At 44.1% G+C, this 22,204-nt stretch overlaps 1 protein-coding gene across 1 annotated transcript in view; it reads left to right on the top strand.

Moving 5' to 3' along the window:
• CFAP43 (cilia and flagella associated protein 43) overlaps positions 1 to 22,204 on the top strand; it is a 505,375-nt gene that overhangs the window by 418,928 nt on the left and 64,243 nt on the right. Inside the window, exons 30-31 of the mRNA XM_069239443.1 lie at positions 1,474 to 1,560; positions 1,683 to 1,771. Of these exons, the coding sequence (XP_069095544.1) occupies positions 1,474 to 1,560; positions 1,683 to 1,771 (176 nt within the window). The remainder of the gene's footprint in view (positions 1 to 1,473; positions 1,561 to 1,682; positions 1,772 to 22,204) is intronic.

Raw genomic sequence — 22,204 nt, forward strand, 5'->3', positions numbered from 1 at the left:
AGCAATCACTGAGGGCTTGCACACTTCCGCCAAAGCAGCTACCACTGCATTAGCACTCTGAGTTCTGGTCCTGGATATCTGTCAGGCAGCAGCATGGGCCCTCCCTGCACAAAATTGCCAAAAATTACTGCCTGGACAGGCGGGTCTGTCATGATGGAAATTTGCCCATTTGGTCCTGGTGGACTTCCTCATCTGAAATTGATCCACAGACCCACCTCCCAAGATAGTATTGCTTAGGTAACTATTCTAAGGTAAGGAATCTGCAGCTAGACATCTCTATGAGATGAACAAGTTACTTACCTTCGGTAACTCTTTATCTGGTAGAGTCCATATCTACCATCATATCTGCTCTACAAAGGGATTTGTAGGAACAGGGCTGTACAACTTTCAGGGCCCTAGTTATCCACACCAGTGGTCAGTGTTCTTCATGGATCCATGCTTCTGGCATGGAAAATCGGAATAATAAACTGACATCAGCGCGCATAGGTGGCACCTAAATAGGTCCGGGAGACGTCACTTGAGGCACGGATGGCACCGATGGCGCATGTGGAGCCAAATGATGCTACCTACTGGCACAAAGGGTTACTGCTCATGAAAAATCTTTTGGATCCAGTCTGACGCCTGGGATGATTCTAAGGTGAGGAATCTGCAGCTAGATATCGTTTCTACCAGATAAGGCATTACCAGAGGTACGTAACTTGTTCTTTAACTGTCCTAGCTCTGAAAAACCTACAAAGTCATTTTTCACTGTGGGAAGGCTGGCTCTCTCCTGGGTTAACACTGGTTTACACTAGTACCTTTAATAAGTGCCTGATTCGTTGTGGGAGTAGCTATAAAAATAGTTCAAGGGCTCATTTTAGTAGTAATTTAATATCCAAGCAAATTATCAAGTCAGATTTTATAAGACTATTTTGGAAACCCTGTAGGCTCTATGTACTCAGCATACTCTACATGTCACCCAGCAAGCTGCAACAATAAATACTGTCCCTGCTGAGCCACATCCAGTCAACCCTCATTAGCCTACCTCAGCACCCTGTCTCAGCACCCGGCTCCCAGGACAGTTCTGCTGCACCACTGCATTGTCTCACCAGCAGCTTGTTCAGAGGAGTGCATGTGACAGCTGAAAGCAGGAGTGCATTTGGCCACTCCCATCTGTCGGCATATCAAAAGTCATTGTTGTAAAATGCCCAGGTTCCCTCTTCGATCTGTAAGATTTAGACATGCCTATGTTCTGTGCTCATTTCACTTATCTTCAGTAGTCTGTAACTAGGCTTAGACCATATATTTGCTGAATCAAGTCCCAAAGGATTTACAAATGAATTTGTCAGTCTTGTTTTGATAGTCATTCTTATTTTCTACATGTTTGTACCAACATTTGTGGTGCATAATTTGCCAAAATCCAACTTGACAAGAAATTGTGAGTAATATGAATACAAAAGGAAGATAAATGTCCGTTTTTTTTTTCTCTTAAAGTCACTTAGTTCGGAGACCCTTCAGGAATTTCGCGAGCAAGTTGAAGCTTTCAGAGAGAGCTATGACAACATGGTTGCAGAAGATAAGGTGGGTTAATGTTGTTCTGTGTTCAATGCACAGTTAACCAATGTTACCATTTTTATTTCGTTTAATATCAGTGAAACTTAGATTAGAAATTACTCATTTTAAAATATTTACTGTTTTTGTAGCTCCTAGACAAAGGGTTTAAAAAGGAGTTTTCAGATGTTCCGACTCATCAGGTTGATCAGCTCTACAAACTCTACAGACGCAGACCAAGGTACAGTGCTCTTCACTATTTCAAACTCTATTGTGATTGAAAATCGGTTTACCCCCGTTGTCTCGGATTGACAGTAGGCTCTTGAACACCACTTCCAATGGTATTGCTTCCATCATAGTGTGCCCTTTCAAATTCGTTTTCCATTTTGATTGACCTCCCCTTGAAGCATCTCAAATGGTTGTGTGTTGGAACAACAGAGGCATTTACCACACCTGCCTTAAGAATGCGGCCCAAACCACGAATTAATCTCTACATCACATTCTGTACCACGCAAGTCATTACAACGACTTGCCTTGGGGAAAGCGCTGGACTTTGGAATAGTATAATTTATTATTCCAACTCCAGTCTGCACCACAGTAGGGAAAGTGTTGGAATTAAAATCTAACATCAGTCCAACAACTCTTTCCCTAAGGTAAGTTGTTGTAATGACGTGGATAGTAAAGGAATGCGTTGTAAAGACGCATTTGTGGTTCAGGCCACATTGTAAAGACACAGCATGGTTAGAAACGCGTTGTTAAGGCTGTTTCCAAGCTCAAATAGATGCATCGTGGTTGTCTGGGTTTGAAATTTAGCATTAACAGCCTTTTTATGTCCATGGGCAGCCAACATCATACAGGTATTTCTTCATACACAACAGCCATTCCCAAAAATGATGTCGAGCAGGCATCTGAATGCATATATGATTTTCAGAGAGTTTTTTTTGCATTCTCTGTGCTTTAAAAAGTATTATTTGTTCTCTGGAAAAACCTATGAGTTTTGTAGTTTTTTCAGTGGGAGCTGGTGACATTTCAAAGTGGTGGGGTATAAAAGTTGGGGATGAATTTCATGTAGATTAGCGAGTCCAGCTGACCTAAGGACGTTCAGCCCATACATCATTCACCCAATTATCCCCCCATTAGTTCATCAATCTTTCTGTCATACATACGTACATCCTTTTAGAGACTCTCCCATTCATTCATCTACCCACCCATTCCCCACCAACCAGCCTGCCAGCAGACATTAAGGGCATTCAAACCTTGGCGTCAGGAGATGATTCTAGAATGAGAACGCAGCAATGAGAACGCAGCACTCTAGGGGGATAGAACACAGTTCAGATTCGCTCTCTCCAGGGCCTCTATTGCTTATCTCCTCTATTGGGCCATAAATCTTCTCAGGCTGCTCTGCTCCTTGAAAGGTGAGGTAAGAATGCTTGCAAGACTTTTCATTCTGTTAAAATAAAAATAAAATACTTTTCCAGCCTTATTTTCCAATTTCTGTTCAGACTATTTACACAACTTGAGGTAGTGCAGTCATCTTCTCGTCTCTCCTCAAGGACTTGTGATTTCTGATGGAAGTAGCCACCAGTGACCACCAAAATATGGCAGGAAAAGATGAAATTATGAGACAGGGTTGACCAATTTATGTGGCAAGAAAGGAATTTACAATGCCAATAGCTCTAACTCAAAAAATGCAAGACCTATTCCATTGTAACTGCTGGTTGTAGGAAGTTGGCTCTGTATGTACTATTTCAAAGTGAGAAATAGCATGCACAGAGTCCAAGGGTTCCCCTTAGAGGTAAGATAGTGACAAAAAGAGATAATTCTAGTGCTCTATTTTGTAGTAGTGTGGTCGAGCAGTAGGCTTATCAGAGGGTAGTGTTAAGCATTTGTTGTACACACACAGGCAATAAATGAGGAACACACACACTCAAAGACAATTCCAGGCCAATAGGTTTTTATATAGAAAAATATATTTTCTTAGTTTATTTTAAGAACCACATGTTCAAGATTTACAAACAATACTTTAAATGAAAGGTATTTCACTTAGGAACTTTAGGAACTTTGAAATAGCAAAATAGCATATACAATTTTCACACAAATGGCAATAAGCTATTTTAAAACTAGACACTACAATTTTCAACAGTTCCTGGGGGAGGTAAGTGTTTGTTAGATTTGCAGGTAAGTAAACCACCTACAGGGTTCAAAGTTGGGTCCAAGGTAGCCCACCGTTGGGGGTTCAGGGCAACCCCAAAGTTGCCACACCAGCAGCTCAGGGCCGGTCAGGTGCAGAGGTCAAAGTGGTGCCCGAAACGCATAGGCTTCAATGGAGAAGGGGGTGCCCCAGTTCCAGTCTGCCAGCAGGTAAGTACCCGCGTCTTCGGAGGGCAGACCAGGGGGGTTTTGTAGGGCACCGGGGGGGACACAAGTCAGCACAAAAAGTACACCCTCAGCGGCACGGGGGCGGCCGGGTGCAGTGTGCAAACAGGCATCGGGTTCGCAATAGGTTTCAATGGGAGACCAAGGGGTCTCTTCAGCGATGCAGGCAAGGGGGGGGGCTCCTCCGGGTAGCCACCACCTGGGCAAGGGAGAGGGCCACCTGGGGGTCGCTCCTGCACTCGAGGTCGGGTCCTTCAGGTCCTGGGGGCTGCGGGTGCAGTGTCTTTACCAGGCGTCAGGTCTTTGAAGCAGGCAGTCATGGTCAGGGGGAGCCTCGGGATTCCCTCTGCAGGTGTCGCTGTGGGGGGCTCAGGGGGGTCAACTCTGGCTACTCACGGTCTCGCAGTCGCCGGGGAGTCCTCCCTGTAGTGTTTGTTCTCCACAAGTCGAGCCGGGGGCGTCGGGTGCAGAGTGCACAGTCTCACGCTTCCGGCGGGAAACGTGTGTTGTTTCAAAGTTGCTTCTTTGTTGCAAAGTTGCAGTCTTTGTGGAGCAGAGCCGCTGTCCTCTGGAGTTCTTGGTCCTTCTAGATGCAGGGTAGTCCTCTGAGGCTTCAGAGGTCGCTGGACCCTGTGGAACGCGTCGCTGGAGCAGTGTCTTTAGAAGTGGGGAGACAGGCCGGTAGAGCTGGGGCCAAAGCAGTTGGTGTCTCCGTCTTCTCTGCAGGTTTTCAGCTCAGCAGTCCTTCTTCTTCTTAGGTTGCAGGAATCTATCTTGCTGTGTTCTGGGAGACCCTAAATACTGAATTTAGGGGTGTGTTTAGGTCTGGGGGGTTAGTAGCCAATGGCTACTAGCCCTGAGGGTGGCTACACCCTCTTTGTGCCTCCTCCCTGAGGGGAGGGGGGCACATCCCTATCCCTATTGGGGGAATCCTCCATCTGCAAGAAGGAGGATTTCTAAAAGTCAGAGTCACCTCAGCTCAGGACACCTTAGGGGCTGTCCTGACTGGCCAGTGACTCCTCCTTGTTTTTCTCATTATCTCTTCCGGCCTTGCCGCCAAAAGTGGGGCCGTGGCCGGTGGGGGCAGGCAACTCCACTAGCTGGAGTGCCCTGGGGTGCTGTAACAAAGGGGGTGAGCCTTTGAGGCTCACCGCCAGGTGTTACAGTGCCTGCAGGGGGAGGTGAGAAGCACCTCCACCCAGTACAGGCTTTGTTATTATCCACAGAGTGACAAAGGCACTCTCCCCATGTGGCCAGCAACATGTCTGGTGTGTGGCAGGCTGCTAAAACTAGTCAGCCTACACTGGTAGTCGGTTAAGGTTTCAGGGGGCATCTCTAAGATGCCCTCTGGGGTGTATTTTACAATAAAATGTACACTGGCATCAGTGTGCATTTATTGTGCTGAGAAGTGTGATACCAAACTTCACAGATTTCAGTGTAGCCATTATGGTGCTGTGGAGTTCGTGCATGACAGACTCCCAGACCATATACTCTTATGGCTACCCTGCACTTACAATGTCTAAGGTTTTGCTTAGACACTGTAGAGGCATAGTGCTCATGCACTTATGCCCTCACCTATGGTATAGTGCACCCTGCCTTAGGGATGTAAGGCCTGCTAGAGGGGTGACTTATCTATACCTATAGGCAGTGTGAAGTTGGCATGGCACCCTGAGGGGAGTGCCATGTCGACTTAATCATTTTATCCTCACTAGCACACACAAGCTGGCAAGCAGTGTGTCTGTGCTGAGTGAGGGGTCCCCAGGGTGGCATAAGACGTGCTGCAGCCCTTAGAGACCTTCCCTGGCAGCAGGGCCCTTGGTACCAGAGGTACCAGTCACAAGAGACTTACCTGGATGCCAGGGTGTGCCAATTGTGGAAACAAAAGCACAGGTTAGGGAAAGAACACTGGTGCTGGGGCCTGGTTAGCAGGCCTCAGCACACTTTCAAATCATAACTTGGCATCAGCAAAGGCAAAAAGTCAGGGGGTTACCATACCAAGGAGGCATTTCCTTACACTGGTTTTAACTGGTGCTGCTCTGGAAGAGTTTCCTCAGCAGTTAGTCTTTTTTTGTTAGTGTATAAAGATTTTCCTAGCTTTAAGAAAGGAAAGTCTAGATTTAGACAGAGGTGAGCATTATGCTTCATTTTCTTGCGTTCACTTAATAGCAGCAAGATATTACAACAAAAGTACATCTCCCATGAGCCCATCGGAAGAACAAAACAACCAAATTAAGTCATAAAGGAACAATCAATAGGGAAACTCCAAGTCCAATAACTGTCTTAACTGCGTGCAACAATTCCTCTTTTCTTGTGAAAGTGTGTCAAGGATTAGAAAACATTGGAATAACGGCAAGAACAATAGAAATGGTCCGCAATAGAGTAAAAAAGTTTTCAGCGAAATCCAATATTGAAGCTGAAAAGATGTTCAACTGTTCTACAGGTTGCCGGAAGAAAAAAGACGCCACTGATGTAGTCTTGCTGATGTACACAAATCCCGTGGGATGAACTTGGTAGAATGATGAACATTCTTATGTTGAATTAGTGGGTGCAGGGGGAACTGGCATTAAAAAACAAAATAGAGACGGTTATCAAAGAGAAAGCCGTGGGGCAATACCCGCCTCAGTGTCTTTAATCAAATCTAGACTTTCCTTTAATAAAGCTAGGAGAATCTTTATCCTATTACAAGACCGGAGGCTTCTATTATGCTTGTTTAAAGCATATTAATAACAGAAGTTGCAACATTAGAAATTAGTTTACAATAGAAGGTTTTGTAAGTGGAAGCATTAGATCAGTCTGCTGATCTGAGACTGTCCTCCAGTCGAGCACCTGCCCAGAAGGCTTTAGAAGCCGTAACACCCCAGTGGAGTGGGCTCCAAAAGAAGTGGTGGGACATAATCCAGCTAACCCAATGGGCAAGGGTCGTAGAAGGCATAGATTTAAATGGTTTCAAGAAGGAAATAAAAATTTAGAGAGAGGAGGACGTTCTCAAATCTGCAGTCTTTGCAACATACGTTTTTAAACAATTTCCCACTGAACGTGTAGGATGGGAAGGAAAATAGCAATAATGCACCAAAGACAAATTTGTTTTTGTTCTTATATGAATTCTGAAAGACACCCCAGAAGGAGAAAATTGTACTAAAGATACATCTAGAGCTCTTACGTCAGGTACTCCTTTTAATGAAACTAAACACATTAACATTGTTAATTTTGCAGAAAGGTATGCAACGGTAAGAAACTCGTTATCCTGCCAATAAGTAAACAAATTCAAAATTAAATTAACATCCCACGTTTGAAGTTGGAGGATTAGACAATCTTATTCTCCTCAAGAGAAGACATATCAAAGCATGCTCAACAACGGGTTTCCCATCCACTCAAACATGTTCCGCAGAAATAGCAGATTTATAAGTATTCACTGTTCTGGATGCCTTCCCTTGAGAAGCTCAGGAGGATAAAAAAATAATAAACAAAGCCACATCGGCTGAGAAGGAATCTGACTTCCTTTCCTTACACCAGCTACACCCGGACAGCGAGGCAAACTTATAAACTTTTGTCATTCCTGGAGCCTAAGAGTGGCGGATGTGTTGAGCAGCTTCTTCCAAAATTCCAGGGGTTCTCCGGGCTGACCCAAAATTTTCACTAGAGTTGGGAATGATTGAGAATCATCATGTTGTGAGGAAGACCTGGGTTGAGAAGAAGTCTGGGAAAGGTTGGAATGAGAATTGGGAAATCGATTGACAATTCCAGAACAGAGGGGAAACAAGGCTGAGTTTGCCAAAATGGTATTACTAGAACCAAACAAAGCCCGCTGGTAGCGAGCTTGGGCCAAAATCCTGCCCATCATCACGAACAGAGGGAAGGCAATGTTGAGGCGAAGAGACCAGTCTTGGAAAAAATTATCCATTGCTAGAGCCTGAGGATCTTGTGTCTAACTGTAAAATTTGGGAAGGTGTGAATTCAAACGAGAGGCAAACAAGTCTACTGACGTGGTGCTGAATTTCAAAGGAAGGCTTTTGAACATTGAAGAATGAGAACACCAATCGCTGGTGTCTGGAGCACTAATATACTATAGTGTTAAGTTTCCTTGGAAGATATTGAGCTTAGACTGACAGTTTTAGCCATAATTCCTCAAAACTATTGGCTAGATCTGCTAAAGGTTTAGATTTTGTTCATCCAAGATGATTGATGTGTTTTACTACAGATAGATTGTCCATTATCAGAAGAATTGAACAACTGACCTTGTCTTTCATGAATGTCTGAAGCGTAAAGGAGCCTGCAAGCCTCTCTAAAAAATGTATGTGCAGTGCGGACTCCTTCTCTGACTGTACGCTCCCAGTCGAGATATTGCCACATCTTGCGCCCCAATCTGTCCGACTTGCATTAGATTCTAATACTAGATCTGGGGCTGTAGAGAAAATATCTCTACCATTCCAAGCGTCCAAGTGATCTAGGCACCATTGGAGTTCTGCTTGTGATTCCTGGTCTAATTGGATCACGTCTGAATAAAGAAGTCCACTGTGAAAGATATTGAATATCCAATCTTTGTAGGGCTCTGTAATGTAAAAGACCCAGAAAGATAGCTTGGATGGAAGAGGCTAAAAGGCCCACAATCCTTGCGAAGGACTGGAGGGATCATAGAGAAAAATTGACAACTTGCCGAATTTTGTGTTTTATTTGATTAACTTTTTGTGAGGAAGAAGCAAAGAGGATGCTTTTGTGTCTATGAGGAAACCCAGAAATGTGGTTTGAGATCAGGGAACAAGAGAAGATGTTTCCATGTTAACTAGGAAATCAAGAGAATTCAAAAGATGAAGACATGTCTCCAAATGAGATAGAAGGAGGTCTTTGTTTTGGGCCATAAGGAGTATGGATTCTAAACAAAGGACCAACCTTATTCCTTGGGCACCTTAATGACCCACTACCGGCTTCATTATCTTATTTAAGCTCCAAGGTGCTGAAGAGAGTCCAAAGGGAAAAGCTGTGAATTTGAAGATTGAACCTTCCCATTGAAACTGTAGGAATTTCCTGTAAAACAGAAGAGCAGGAATAGTTAAATAAGCATCTAGGAGAACTAAGTGGAACGTCCAATCACCCTCTAATAAGGTGTCCCTGAGATGAAGGATGGCCTCCATCTTGAAATTATTGTAGACTACATAACTGTTGAACATTCTTAGATTTATTACGTGACAAAACGTTTTGTTTTTCTTTTGTACAAGAAAAATTGTACTGAGAAATCCTGTTGGGTGAAGACTTGTTTTCTCTATTGCATTCTTAGAGATTAGAGAAAGAATTTCCATGTTGATTAAATTGGCTTGTACTTAAGAACATTTTAAAGAGGGGGGAAAATGAGTTTGACATGGGGTTTGGTAAAGGTCTATGCAATAACCCTGAACCAATTTTAGAAACCATGGATCTGCAGTAATCTTGCATCAGTTTGGAAAAAAGAATGGCAAACGACCTCCTACAGGAAGAGGGCCAGAAATAACATTTCTTATCTGAGATTTGACTTCCTTTTTGACAGAAACCTCTCCTCCTGAATCCTCTACCTCTTTGAGGGTAGAACTGGTGTTTGTGTTCCTGAGTGAATGCAGAAATTGCCACCACAGGAGGCATAACAGCCAGCAAAAGCAGCTCTTCCCTTTCCCGTCTCTGCCAAGAATTCTGAAGCCGAAGATCTTCTTTGAGAAAAACTGAGCCTTATCTATAGTGCCAAAAGTAGTCACATACTTGCTCATTTCTTTTATAAAAGAGTCCCCAAAAACCAATCCATTGGCATGTTGGCCTTCTTCTCCGGTGGCCAGGTTTCCCAGCTTTGGGTCTATCTTCAATAAAATACTTTTGCATCTCTCTTGGGAAATGGCAGAATTTGCATTGCCCATAATGCAAATTGCTGTCTGAGCCCAATTTGATAAAACTGCTGGATCAATTTGTGAGCCTACCATTCTAGCCTCCTCAGCCAAATCTAAGATTCTAGTTAGAGGACCCATCAAATCAAGAAGCCTGCCTTGACAGGTAGACCGGGCCCTGTCCACCCCTATTATATGGTCTTTCCAAATTTTGACAATGATAACATCATGTTAAGATCTATAGCACAAATGGCTGTAACGCTGAATGGAAGAGAAGGACGGGTATATTCAAAACGTAATTTGTTCCTAGTGGATTTATCCAAAGGATGTCTCAAATGGAGAGAAACAGTGTCAGCTACATGATCCGATGGGATCCATTCAGTAGAATTTGGATGGTGTATTAAAGTAGGATCAAACATTGGTTCCCTCATACAATCAAGAACACTGAAATCTGTCTTATTGGATGAATCACCCAAACCCATCTGAGAAATGTTTCGCCTTTTCTCAGAATGCCCATGCCAGAAATTGTCTGTATTCTGGTCATTAACATCATCCAGATCGTCTTGATCCATGTCATCGTCGGTATCCCTCAACTGGGTAATATTCAGTTGAAGAAAAACCTTATCCAGTGTAATAGAATCCTCACGGGGAGGACCGGAATTTTGGGAAGAACTTGTATTATTTAAGTTTGAGTGAACCTTAGAAAAGGTGCCTTTCTTCCCTTTATTTAATTCAGAAATATTATTTTGTGAGACAACTTTGTTTTTAAAAACTTCCACATTTTTGGACACCTGTGAAGCATGGAAACTAAGAAAACTTGTTGGACAGAGTCCTGACTAAAAGCATTTAAATTATCACGAAATTCCTGAGCTTCATTAACATCAATGGCGTTAGAGGTCATTTTTGACTTTATTAATAGGAATATGTTACAACTGAAAGAAATAACGAATGTGTAATGGAAAGCTCACAATTGCACCCAAATTATTATATATAAATATAATGTAAAATAAACAAATGTCAAAAGGTATTTCATGCCTTAGCTAAAACAGATATTGCTTCAAAGGGTTAATACAAGCATCCAGGCAAGAGGTGTGAACAAGAGGAGTGCTCCAGAGGCTGAGACACACCCACAAACCATGAAAAAAGGGTAAGAGTAGGCAGTCTCGACCCACAAACTCCACCCGCGGGAAAGGACCCTGAGCAGACGAAAGGAACTACCCGATGTTAAAGGAGCCGGCAAAGTCACCAGTTAACCCGCACTGAAGGTAGCGTCTCTCCACAGAGCTCAGAGAGACGCTGAATAAGGCAATCACTCTAGAAGCAGAGCGTGTCTCCTCAGAATACAGAGGGGTGCGCAATGAAGAGAGCGCTCATTCAAAGTGTATCTCCTCAGAACACAGAGGGCGCATGACGAGGAAAAAATGTGCTTGACCGTGAAAAGACAGAGCACCCGACAGGGGAGTGCTCTCTATAGTTAAAAGAAATGAAGAAAGCAGGTAATAAAACACCATTAAGTACATTACATTTGTGAAAGGTATATAAAAAAATTATGCTTATCTTGACTGCGAGCAGCAAGAAAAGAGAAATTGTTGCCTTCAGTCAAGACAGGTATTAGACTTGGAGTCTCCTTACTGGCTGTTGCTTTATGACTTCATTTGGTGTTTTTTTTTCTTCCCATTGGCTCATGAGAGATATAGTTTTGTTGTTATATCTTGGCTGCTATTAAATTAGATCAAGAAAAGAAAGCATAATAGCAGCCTCCAGTCTTGTAATAAAATCTCTCCTTTCCAATGATAACCCTCCCCAGTGCAACCCTGCTTAGGGATTGGCACAGGAGAGCGATCACCAAGCAGTGTCCCACCCACTAACATCAGGAATTTTGGGGGAGTGATCCCTTGGGCAACGGCTTGTGCTCCTCCCACCCCTATAGCAGATCAGGTTCCTGCCCCAAGGGGGGGGAGGGGTCTGTGCAAATGAGGGAATTTACCTCCAATATGCCCCCCGGGGACAGAAAGCCCACTAGACACCAGGGTTATTTTTAGTAGTTATAGTAAGTTGTGGCTGCTTATTATGGGCATGGCCATGCCCCTACCCCCAAAAACTATAATTACAGTCTTTCTGCCCCCCGACAGGGCAGATGGGAGTGATTACACCCTATCTTCCCACCCACCCCCACTGGGAGAGGGGACTGCACACCATGGGCATAGTCATGCCAGAACCTAACAGGAGAGATGGTCTTTATGTCCCCTTGCAGTGTAAATAGGGGTAATTACCCCTGATCTGCCTTCGGGGAGGGGCAGAAAGCTGCTAAAAGCCAGGGAATATATATATTTTTTTAATATACGGATGGGAGCTGCCCAGCATGAGCATGGCTATGCTCCCGCCCTAACTAAAGGGAGAAACAACCTTCAGTCCCACCCGGAGAGCAGACAAGGGTAAATACCCCTGATCTGCCCAGGGGGCAGAAATACCACTAGATGGCAATTATTTTTTTTAGATTGGGGTGGGGGCTGCCCACAATGGGAATTGCCATGTTCCCACCCCAACTAAATGGGGCAACAGTATTTGTGCCCTCCTTGGTGGGCAGATTGTGGTAATTACCCCTGCTATGTCCCCAAGGGGAAGAACGCCCACTAAAAGCCAATGATTTAAAAAAAAATATGCATGGGTATTGCACTGCAGCCATCTTGAGTAATTGGGATAAGATTATTTCTGCCCCCCCAGGGGGACAGCTGTGGGTAATTACCCTTGATCTACCTCAGGGGGGAAGATAGAACACTAGACTCCAGGGAAAGTCTAGTATATTTAATATAAGAGTGGGGCTGTCCACCATAGGCATGGTTATGCCCCTACCCTAACCAAAGGGGCAGCGGTCTTTCTGCCTTCTTGGGTGGGCAGATTGGGTTAATTACCCTGATCCGCCCTTCTGGAGGGGCAGAAAGTCCTCTAGATGCCAGGGATTGTTTTTACTATAGCAGTGGGGCTGCCTAGTCTGGCCATGGCCATGCCCCCGCCCCAAGTAAATGAGGCAACAGTCTTTCTGCCCCCTGGGGACGGGTGCAGGTAACTACACAGATCTCCCCCTCAGGGAGGAAGAAAGACGAGTTTAGGGCAGCAATATATTTTTTTATTAAAATAATGGGGAAGGCCTTTCACATTTTAACACCCCACCCTCACCCCTAAAACCTCAACAGTCTTTCTGCTTCCCTACAGACTAAAGCATCCCATCTGAATGACAAGTGAGAGGAGATTTGATGGGGCTTCTTTTTATTCATGGGCCTGGAGAGTGTGGGTAGCTCCAAATATTGTCCCACTTGCAATGGTAAACAGCTGCACTTTTTGGTCTTGGTTAGGCTGCCATCTGGAAAAACCCACCAGACCCAGACAGTTCTGAAAAGTAGACATCTGGAGGAGTCCTGGGTGGTATGCTTCACATGCATCCCACCCCATTTTCTTACCCACAATGCCCTGCCTCAAATGTCGACTAAAAACCCACATTTTCCTCACATTTCTATGAGGAAAACTTCTGAAATCTCCAAGGGAACACTAATTTCCTACCACACAGCATTCCTTTAAGTCTCCCGATAAAAATGGTACCTGACCTGTGTGGGTGGTCCAAGAGACCTGGACACAAACAGCTCTAAAGTACTATGTTGAGGGATCAGCAATAGGGGTAGCTGGGGGATTTGGGGCCATGCTCGGCCACCACCCATGGAAACCTGCTAACCAAAGACATTTTTAAAAAGTAGACTAACAGAAAAATCCATGGTGGTGTGCCTTGTGTGAACAGCCACAATGCCCTAGAAACTTAGAAAATCATCCATTTTCTTTACCTTTCTGTGATGGGAGTCCCCACTGTAGGACTCCCATTGACCATGGTTTGATCTGTTCATATCACAGGCTCTAGGTCCAGCCACACAAGTGGAGCTGTGATTTTATCAGAACAAGTGGATTCCTGCCAATTCTGGAACCTTCCATCCCAGAACTGTAAGGAAAATGTGACTTCAGGCACATTTTGACATTTGTGTGGCATTGTGGGCAAATAAAAACAAACATGAGAGCCACACAAGGCACACAACCCTAGACTCCCCTTGTTGTCTAGTTTTAAAAAATGTGCAGGTTTACTAGGTTTCCCAAAATCCACATGTACCCACTTTGCAAAATAACAGGTCAGTTTACAGTGGAAAAATGTAATATATCTATGTTGTGTTTTGGGCTGTTTCCTGTCACAGGCACTAGGCCTACCCACACAAGTGAGGTACCATTTTTATCAGAAAACATGTGGGAGTATAGAATAGTAGGATATTCGTTATTACCAATTGGATTTCACACCATGTGTGCCTTCCAAATGTAAGCCAGTGTGCAAGAAAGAAGGCATTTGAAAGAATACTCTACATCATATGCTAGAACGGGTACCCACAAATTCAGAGATGTACAAATAACCGCTGCACCTAAACCCTATTTCTTGTGCCCTTTTCACAAGTACATAGGTTTCATTGATACCCATTTTTCACTCTACATATTACACCATATGAGTTGGTCTCTGCTCAGTACACAATGAAAATCCATCATAAGGTGCAGCTCAGTTGTTGGCTCTTGCAGTTGCAAAACTGGCAATGAATCAGTGTTTACACGTATTTCCAAAACACACCCTTCCAAATACTGATTCGATATCTATTTCTAGAAACATTTCGCGATTCTGGGGATTTGCAAATGCTAAAAATCTTCATAAATCTGTCCATAAGTGAATTGCTTGTATTGAGATAGCAGCTTTGGTACACAATTCAGCACTTTACCCTTTGTCCACAGTATCTCATAAGCAGGTATTCATCCATAAACGCCTGCCACATATGTACAAATGAATTACACGGTGTCGTACTCAGCTCAGGTGTGGAGCAGATGTATAGATTAGGGCAGGTAGAGGCTACTGGGTTTCACTGTGGGGATGAGGTATTTTGCCTCTGGTTCAACTATGACTCTGCAAACTCTGCCGACTGCACCTCGTTCCACACAAGACACTCAGGTTAGTGAGGGCAAGCAGTCAGAATTTTCAGGGAGATGGTGTTGGGGTGCTCAAGGTCAGAGCTCGCCAGTCAACCAACAGACTCAACAAAGCAAGTATCTAGTTCAGTGCTTGTCTTTGTAAGAAAGTACTTTAATTGAATAATTTCTGCAATACTACACACTTAATCAGGGTTTCTGTGTGCTATCTCCTATAGGCATTACACCCATGCCGCTACCACACCTCCAATTCCTGGGCTTCCCTGTGTACTAAGCCCTCCTTGCTCCAAGAGCAATCAAGAGTAGTGTGACAGCCTTTGTGTAGAGTGAGTGTTCATGAATCAGATAGCAGTCGCCATCCTGGAGCACCCACACTTGAGGTACAAAGAGGACTAAGGTTTCAGCACCTGGCTGTCATTAGTCCAACTGAAGGAATAATCGTATAAAGACAAAAGGACAGGCTTCACCTACAAACTTCATCACTTTTCACAAGTCTACAGTCCTATCCCTCATTCCTACCATCCACCAAACGACAGTGCTCTGTGAGACTAATAGCAGCTCCTTGCTATCCAAAAGGTGTCATAGTATATCTAGAGGAGTCCTATTTCTTCTCCCTTGACTTCCGTGTCCGGGTCTCCTCCCTCCAGCTGCAAGAATGTAAGCAATACACTTTCACTGTCTGAGAGCACAGTCCTCTTGTGCTAGGCCAGGCAAGAGGTATAAAGAATGGATCCCACTGGCCTCCGTACTGTGGCTCATGCATTTGCCATACTTGCTACACTAACCATGCTTTACACGCACTCTGTAAGTCAGCACAAGGAGCTAGGCGAGAGCATAGAAGCAGAAACTTACACAGGCAGGCCAGTGGGCCTCAATCCTAGTGACCCAGGTAAAAAGATATAGCCACTCTATACATTCTTTTAACCAAGGTATGCTGCCACAACAGCTCTATATTCTAAACCCACGACAGGGGAAAGTAGGCCACTGTCCACAATGAGGGCATGCATGGTGCACCCTTCAAGTGCACTGGGCAGGCCCACAACCACTCATAGTAAAGGGCAGTCCTAGGTCACCATTCATATGCTTAGATTAGCTGGATGTCCAGACCAAAATAAAAAGCCAGGTTACCAGATCTCCATGCAGTTGGGCAATCAGGGAAAGTAGGTGTGCCAGCGACTCAAGTTCAGGAGATCCCACTCCAAGTACACTGAGCATTGGGCACCTTATTGTGAACAAATGACCAGAGTAATTGACTTTCACCATATTAATGCCTTCACTATTGGCCTACCCTGCTGATTCAATATGATTAAACCATGGAATCGTGATTTAAATGTTGTGGCTAAAAGTATACAATTACCTGTTGTAAAATATGCACAAATGATGGCTATTTAATTTTGCCTCACCATTGTCTAAGTGTTTTCGCTTTGGTTTTGGTGTGATTGGAAATTGAACAACTTGTACCTTTTTCCATTCAAAATTTCAAAAGATCCCCGATGGGCAGTTGGTATTTCTGCAATCAAAATGCACATCTTCTTAAGGTTTTTGGTATGGAAATACAGTTTATTAAATGTAATGTGTTGCCTAGATGCAGGTATCTTTATGTAATATCCTGATAAGGGTGTCCATCCCTTGGTTGACACCCCAGTAGTGTAGCAAACGATCCTTTACCTTTAATACAAATGATGAAACTATGCCTCCAGCCGGCTGGTTGAGTTGCAAAATATAGCAATAATCTGTATTCAGATGCATCTAAAATCCTCTTGGCCGCGTTGTTGCCTCTGCAGTAAATTTTGAACACAGAATATTTCCCATTACGGAATATAATACTGTTTTAAAATTAAGATAGCAATATAATGTCCTTTTTTTATTAGCCAAGAAGACAACAAAAAAGATTTGCTTTTCCAGCACTGCATTTGTAATGTATTCACATGCTTAAAACATTTCCCGTCGTCAAAGTGGAGCTATCCAGTCACATTCAATAGCAGTGTATTAAAAACAAACACTTTTTTGTTTGATTGCCAATCCATCTCATTGGAAATGATCCAAACATCAGCCTGTAAAGTAGAGCTGCTCTGAGCTCAGTACCCCCAGGGCCACCATAGTTCAGATTTCAATCACATATCATCGGTGTAGGGAGTTTCCACTGTAGTTTGATCGTTCGTCCCTCTAATTTGTTCAACTGACTAAAAATGTAGATTTTTCGAATACTTCATCTGACTGTAAATCTACATTCTATGACTTACTGGGCTACTTTGATCGCTTTGGCACTTTTTCGTATGTGTTTGTTTTTTCTGGGACATTTTTGAGCCCGGAAGTTTAGAAAAGACTTCTTTTGACTCTGTAGAGGTTGTGGGAAGAAATGCCTTCAGTCAAACGATCTGGACGATAAGTGCATATGCTGCATTCATATGGACCATAAAAATAATTCAAACATTCTTGGCAAAAACTCTATACGATAGAGAAAGTGGAATCTTTTAGAGAACAAAGAAAGAAGTGCCATCAGAATTCTGTGACATCTACTGCATTGGAAAGGTGCCTTTTTCTGATATACTTCCAACCACAGTATCCCCACTTTTCCGATTCTCTCAGGTGCCAGACTTCTTTTGGAAACTTTTAAGCTGTTTTTCCCATGGTACCATCTAGCACCTCAGCATCCTTGCACCGCCTCCTGAAAATGATAGCATGGAGCCACATATAGGCACCAATGCCTGCCAACTGACATTAGTTCCTTTCTTTCTGCACCCTCCAATGTATATACAAAGCTTTGCTCTTCAGCTTTTGTTCTTGCTTTACCAATCTACACAATGTTGCTGACAGTATGCTATGGATGGTGCCCCTGAAAACTAGAAGCTTTAAGCTGTGCCAGACCTGCAGGAAGCACATATCGGTTGGAGATCCACATGACATCTGTCTTTGGTATCTCAAATCCAGGCATTATTTTGAAGTCATGTAAAAAATGGTTCCTAATGCATCTGACCCCCATCAGGAAGCTCAGCTTTACGTCACCAAGCATAAAAAGCAAAATGGTTGTCAAGAACCAACCCCAAGCCCTAGTTCTGATCCACATCCCAGTCCTCCAGTAATTCTAGACAAAGTTCAAATACAACTCTGAATGCAAACATCAAAAGTCCAAATGGGAATCCCCCCATCATAACTTGCACACCAGGGAGAGGTTACACTGTCAGCAGTGAAAGGCCTTGAGTTTGTGCCAGCTGTCAGAATATAACCCCATTCTGCAGTTGGAGCAGCTGCACCAAAGTTTCCATGGGCATCTGCAACTCCACTGCAAGAAGAAGCCTTCAAAGGGTAATGCTGAATCTATTCTGGATGATTCCAGGTCCCGCAGGAGCATCTTTATGTATGGCAAACTTACCCACTGACCCCTTTAGGCTTCCACCACGAGCATCAGTCCATATATCCACTCCCTTGCCAGAGTCCATTCCAGTCTTGATTGGGCTGACATAGACCACATCAACAGAGATGGATCCAGTCACAAGCTCTGTCTAGAATATAGAGTTGAGTTTGACTCGATCTCAGCCAATGTCTTGCTGTGCGATCACTAATACCCTGGCTGTAGTTTTGGAAGGTTCTCAATCTCTGTGCCAGAACCTTCAGGATCTAGAAGCTTTGTTTGGCTCTTACTCAGATGTACAGGTACTACATGATGTCCTTGTTGGTGGGAACAATGAGGAACAGGTGACAATATGCCCCTTTGCTTTAATGTTGATAGATTTTATGTAGGCCTCCACAGTGCACATGGTCTTGACATCATGATAAAAATGGAATGTGACTTCCCATTCAGTGACCCATCGAGCAAATTATTTCTTCTGCTGTGTTGGTAAATACAGCTGTGGAGGTTTTAAAAGTACAACTGCCTACTATAGAAACTAAGGGCCTGATTTAGATATCGGCAATGGGGTTACTCCATCACAAACGTGATGGATATCCCGTCTGCTGTATTACGATTCCATTATATTTTATGGATATCGTAATACAGCAGAAGGGATATCCATCAGATTTGTGTCAGAGTAACCTATCTGCCAAACTCTAAATTAGGCCCTAAGGTTAATATTTTGACTGCAATCTTGCAAAATGCCCGTCATCTTCATAGCCTTCAATAAAATCCTGACAGACACTCTGGCTGTGCAGTGGGTGAAGTCCTGCTCAGCCCTGTCCGTAAGTCACCCCATAGCTAGGCGCCACAGATGTTTTTGACTTATTGCCCTTCATTGGAAAGCCTTGTAGTGCAGGCTTCAGCCAGCAACGTGAATCCAAATACCTATCCAAACGCTCCATCTGATAGACAATCTAAAAGCGGCTATGCACTTGGCAAGAGGGTGTTTCCATCCAACATTTAGCTTTACGCTCTTTGAATGTAGTCTGCCTGCTAGGCAGACACCTCACACTTTCCAGGACATAGCGAGCATTCTCTAGCCTGCTCTATCCAAATGAGTTTATAAATACTTTTTCCCAGACGGTCTACAATGGACTGGATGCAGCACTGCACATCTTGTGGGCCAGGATAGAGTCGACAGGCTGCAACGGCACTAGCGTGGGTATTCTTAGTCATGCTTGGGTGTGCTACCTGGGTTTCTTGTGTGACATACAGGCATCTGGCTAAGTCATGCCCCTTGATGCCTCCAGGCTGCTTGATTACAAGTTGGTTTCAGTGATTCAAAGGCCAACCTTGTTACGGCAATCTCATTGGGCTTGCTAGTTCTGGTTGTCACTATCCCAAACTGTATGAGAAGTTCAAAGCTTATTGCCAGATGCAGCCATCTCAGCAAATGCAGTGGTGCTGGAAAAGGCGAACAATAAAATGGTCAGTACTCATCTTCTCTTGCTGCTGCTGCCAAATTCCATTTTATGGAGTGACGTATGGCCAGTGGGTGGAGTGGGGATGCATTATACGCTTTTACCTGCCCAGTAGTCATGCAATTACCTCTGACCAGTGGGTCCTGCAGGATGTCTATCAAGGTTACACCCATCCCTTTTTTCATCAACCTCTCCCCACTCCAGCTCCTCCTTTTCCCACCAAGACTTTGACAGAACCTACTTCCATTCTTGTTAGAGAGAGTCAGTCATTACTGGCCAAAGAGGCAATATAGAGAGTATCTGAGAAGAAGAAATGCAGTGGGTGCAATTCACAGTATTATCTGGTGCTCAATAAGGGTGGCAGGCTTAGGCCATTCTTGGATATTCATTTCCTGCACACCTCCCTACAGAAGGACAAATTCAACATGCTAACCTTGAACCAGGTTCTCTCTGCTGTAGATGCCAGCGACTGCATAGTGTTCTTGGAGTTGCAGGACAGGTAGTTTCATGTACCCGTCCTGCAACCCAAAAGGCGTTTCCTCCAATTCATGAAGCAGAAAAGAAAAAGGGGGGACTGGGAGTAATCAAGGTCCAGCATATGCACTCCCTTTTCTATTATAGTTAACAAAACAATGTGCTGTTCCTAGGCTGAACTACGGTGACTATTATTGTATAATCTAACCGATCAGTGTCCAGATGGGATATTTAAATTATCCTAGCAAGAGCCCTCAGCCACCCCGCGGGGTGGCATGCTTCATCATTGGGCTAGCTCCTCGTTGGACCGGTGCTGCAGTTCCCAACCAGCCCCTAAGAAAGGGGATTTTTGCTGGAGATCTTTTCTCTAGTTTTGCCGTGTGAACCTCAGAATCTTGCTGGATCCCCAGGAAAGTGTGTAGAATGCTATACTAAAATTAACAAGGTATCCCTAAAATTACTTTATTAAGAAGTGTCCCGGTTAAAGGTTAAAAAAAAAAAAACAGGTGGGAATGTAAAGGGAATAATGTACCCTTGCATTCCTTGTATATAAGAGGTTTACATGTTTGATGCCTGAAATGTCTGAAAAGATCAATGGCAATTCTTCAGGACTGACTTCACTTAATCGAACAATTAATGGGACTCTATCCTGAGTCAGCGTCTTGATCACCATATCATATGTGCAACACAGTATACATTTATACCTATCAAAGGTAGTTGTTCCCATTGAATCGAGCCCAAACCCCACTCTAATCATGCCTTTTAAAGCACATGACAGCTTCGGCCTTCTGTGGTTCTTTGTTGAATATGTAGAGGCCAGTCCCTGCACCTACCTGATAATCATTGTCCTGGAGGCATGCCACCCCATGGGGTGGGTGAAGGCCCGTGGGCCAATAATTTACATATCCTATCTAACCACTGAATGGTTACACTATAGAATAATAGTCTACTTGGTTCGGTGGAAGAGCAGCACATTGTTTTGTTAACTTTTCCTCCAATTCACCATGAGGAAGGAACGTTTTCTAGTTTGCCATTCTGCCTTTTGTGCTCACCTGACTCCCCCCCACCTTGTCTTTGCAGAGTTGGTGGCAGTGATCACAGCCCATCTTTAAAGGTTGACATCTTTCCATACCTTGCTGACTAGCTGTTGAAGGCAGACTCCTTGCACTCAGTCTCTGTCCACCTGTAAAAAATCATTTTGATACTTCTGTCTCTGAGGTTCTTCATTAGTAAGCTGAAATCCTATCTCCAGCCAGAGGATTCACCCTTAAGGGGCAGTTCTGGACATGGTGGCAGCAGGTCTAGGACGTTCATGATATGATCCAGATGTTTCAGGCTTATTTCAGTTCTCAGGCTTTTTGGACTTCTGGTGCCTCATGGCCTTTGCACATGCAGACTCTCCGATGTAACCTCTGCCTTCAGTGGTGTCAGGACTGGGGATGCCTCACAGACAGTATCCTTCTGGCATCTTTGGAGCCAAGGATCTTCAATGATGAATGGACGCCGCCAGCCCGATATGTACCAGGCTGTTTCCTCTACTCCATCCAGAGTTCACACCAGTGACAGGTGCATCTGCTGTAGGCTGTTGAGGTCACCAGGGTGGGATGATGATTAGAGGCCTTAGATCCCTCTTGGATCAGAGGCAGCACAACAACACTCAGGAGATGAGTGCCATCCAGCTGGCTCTCAAGTCCTTTCTGTCTCATGGACAACACAACCACTATAGGACAGACGAGGTCAGGAGAAGTTATCTAGCTGATCATAAGTGTCATCTGAACTCAAAGTTAGTTCAAGTTTTCTTCATCCATTGGGTCATGCCATGGCTAGACCTTTTCGCTACCTCAGAGAAGGTCCACTGTCAAGGCTTTTGAGCTTGGAGTTTCTGCCTTGGAGTCCCTGGGAGATGTGTTCTATCTTACATGGACCTCCAGTCTCGGCTATGCTTTTTCACCTCTACTTCATCCTACCCAAGTTGTCAAGTAGGTCAGGACATTGGGTTCAGAAATCTTCTTTTAGTCCTGGACTGAGCTCAAGTGTGTGTTACCCCCAGCTGCTGAGCTTGAGCATTTGCCCTCTTCTCCGTCTATCTCACTGGGATGACTTGATGCCCCAACACCAGAGCAGGGTTCTTCTTTTAAATCCTCACACCAACACCTCTATGCATG

The sequence above is a fragment of the Pleurodeles waltl genome, chromosome 6 (genome assembly GCF_031143425.1).
Source record: "Pleurodeles waltl isolate 20211129_DDA chromosome 6, aPleWal1.hap1.20221129, whole genome shotgun sequence".
NCBI lineage: Eukaryota > Metazoa > Chordata > Amphibia > Caudata > Salamandridae > Pleurodeles > Pleurodeles waltl.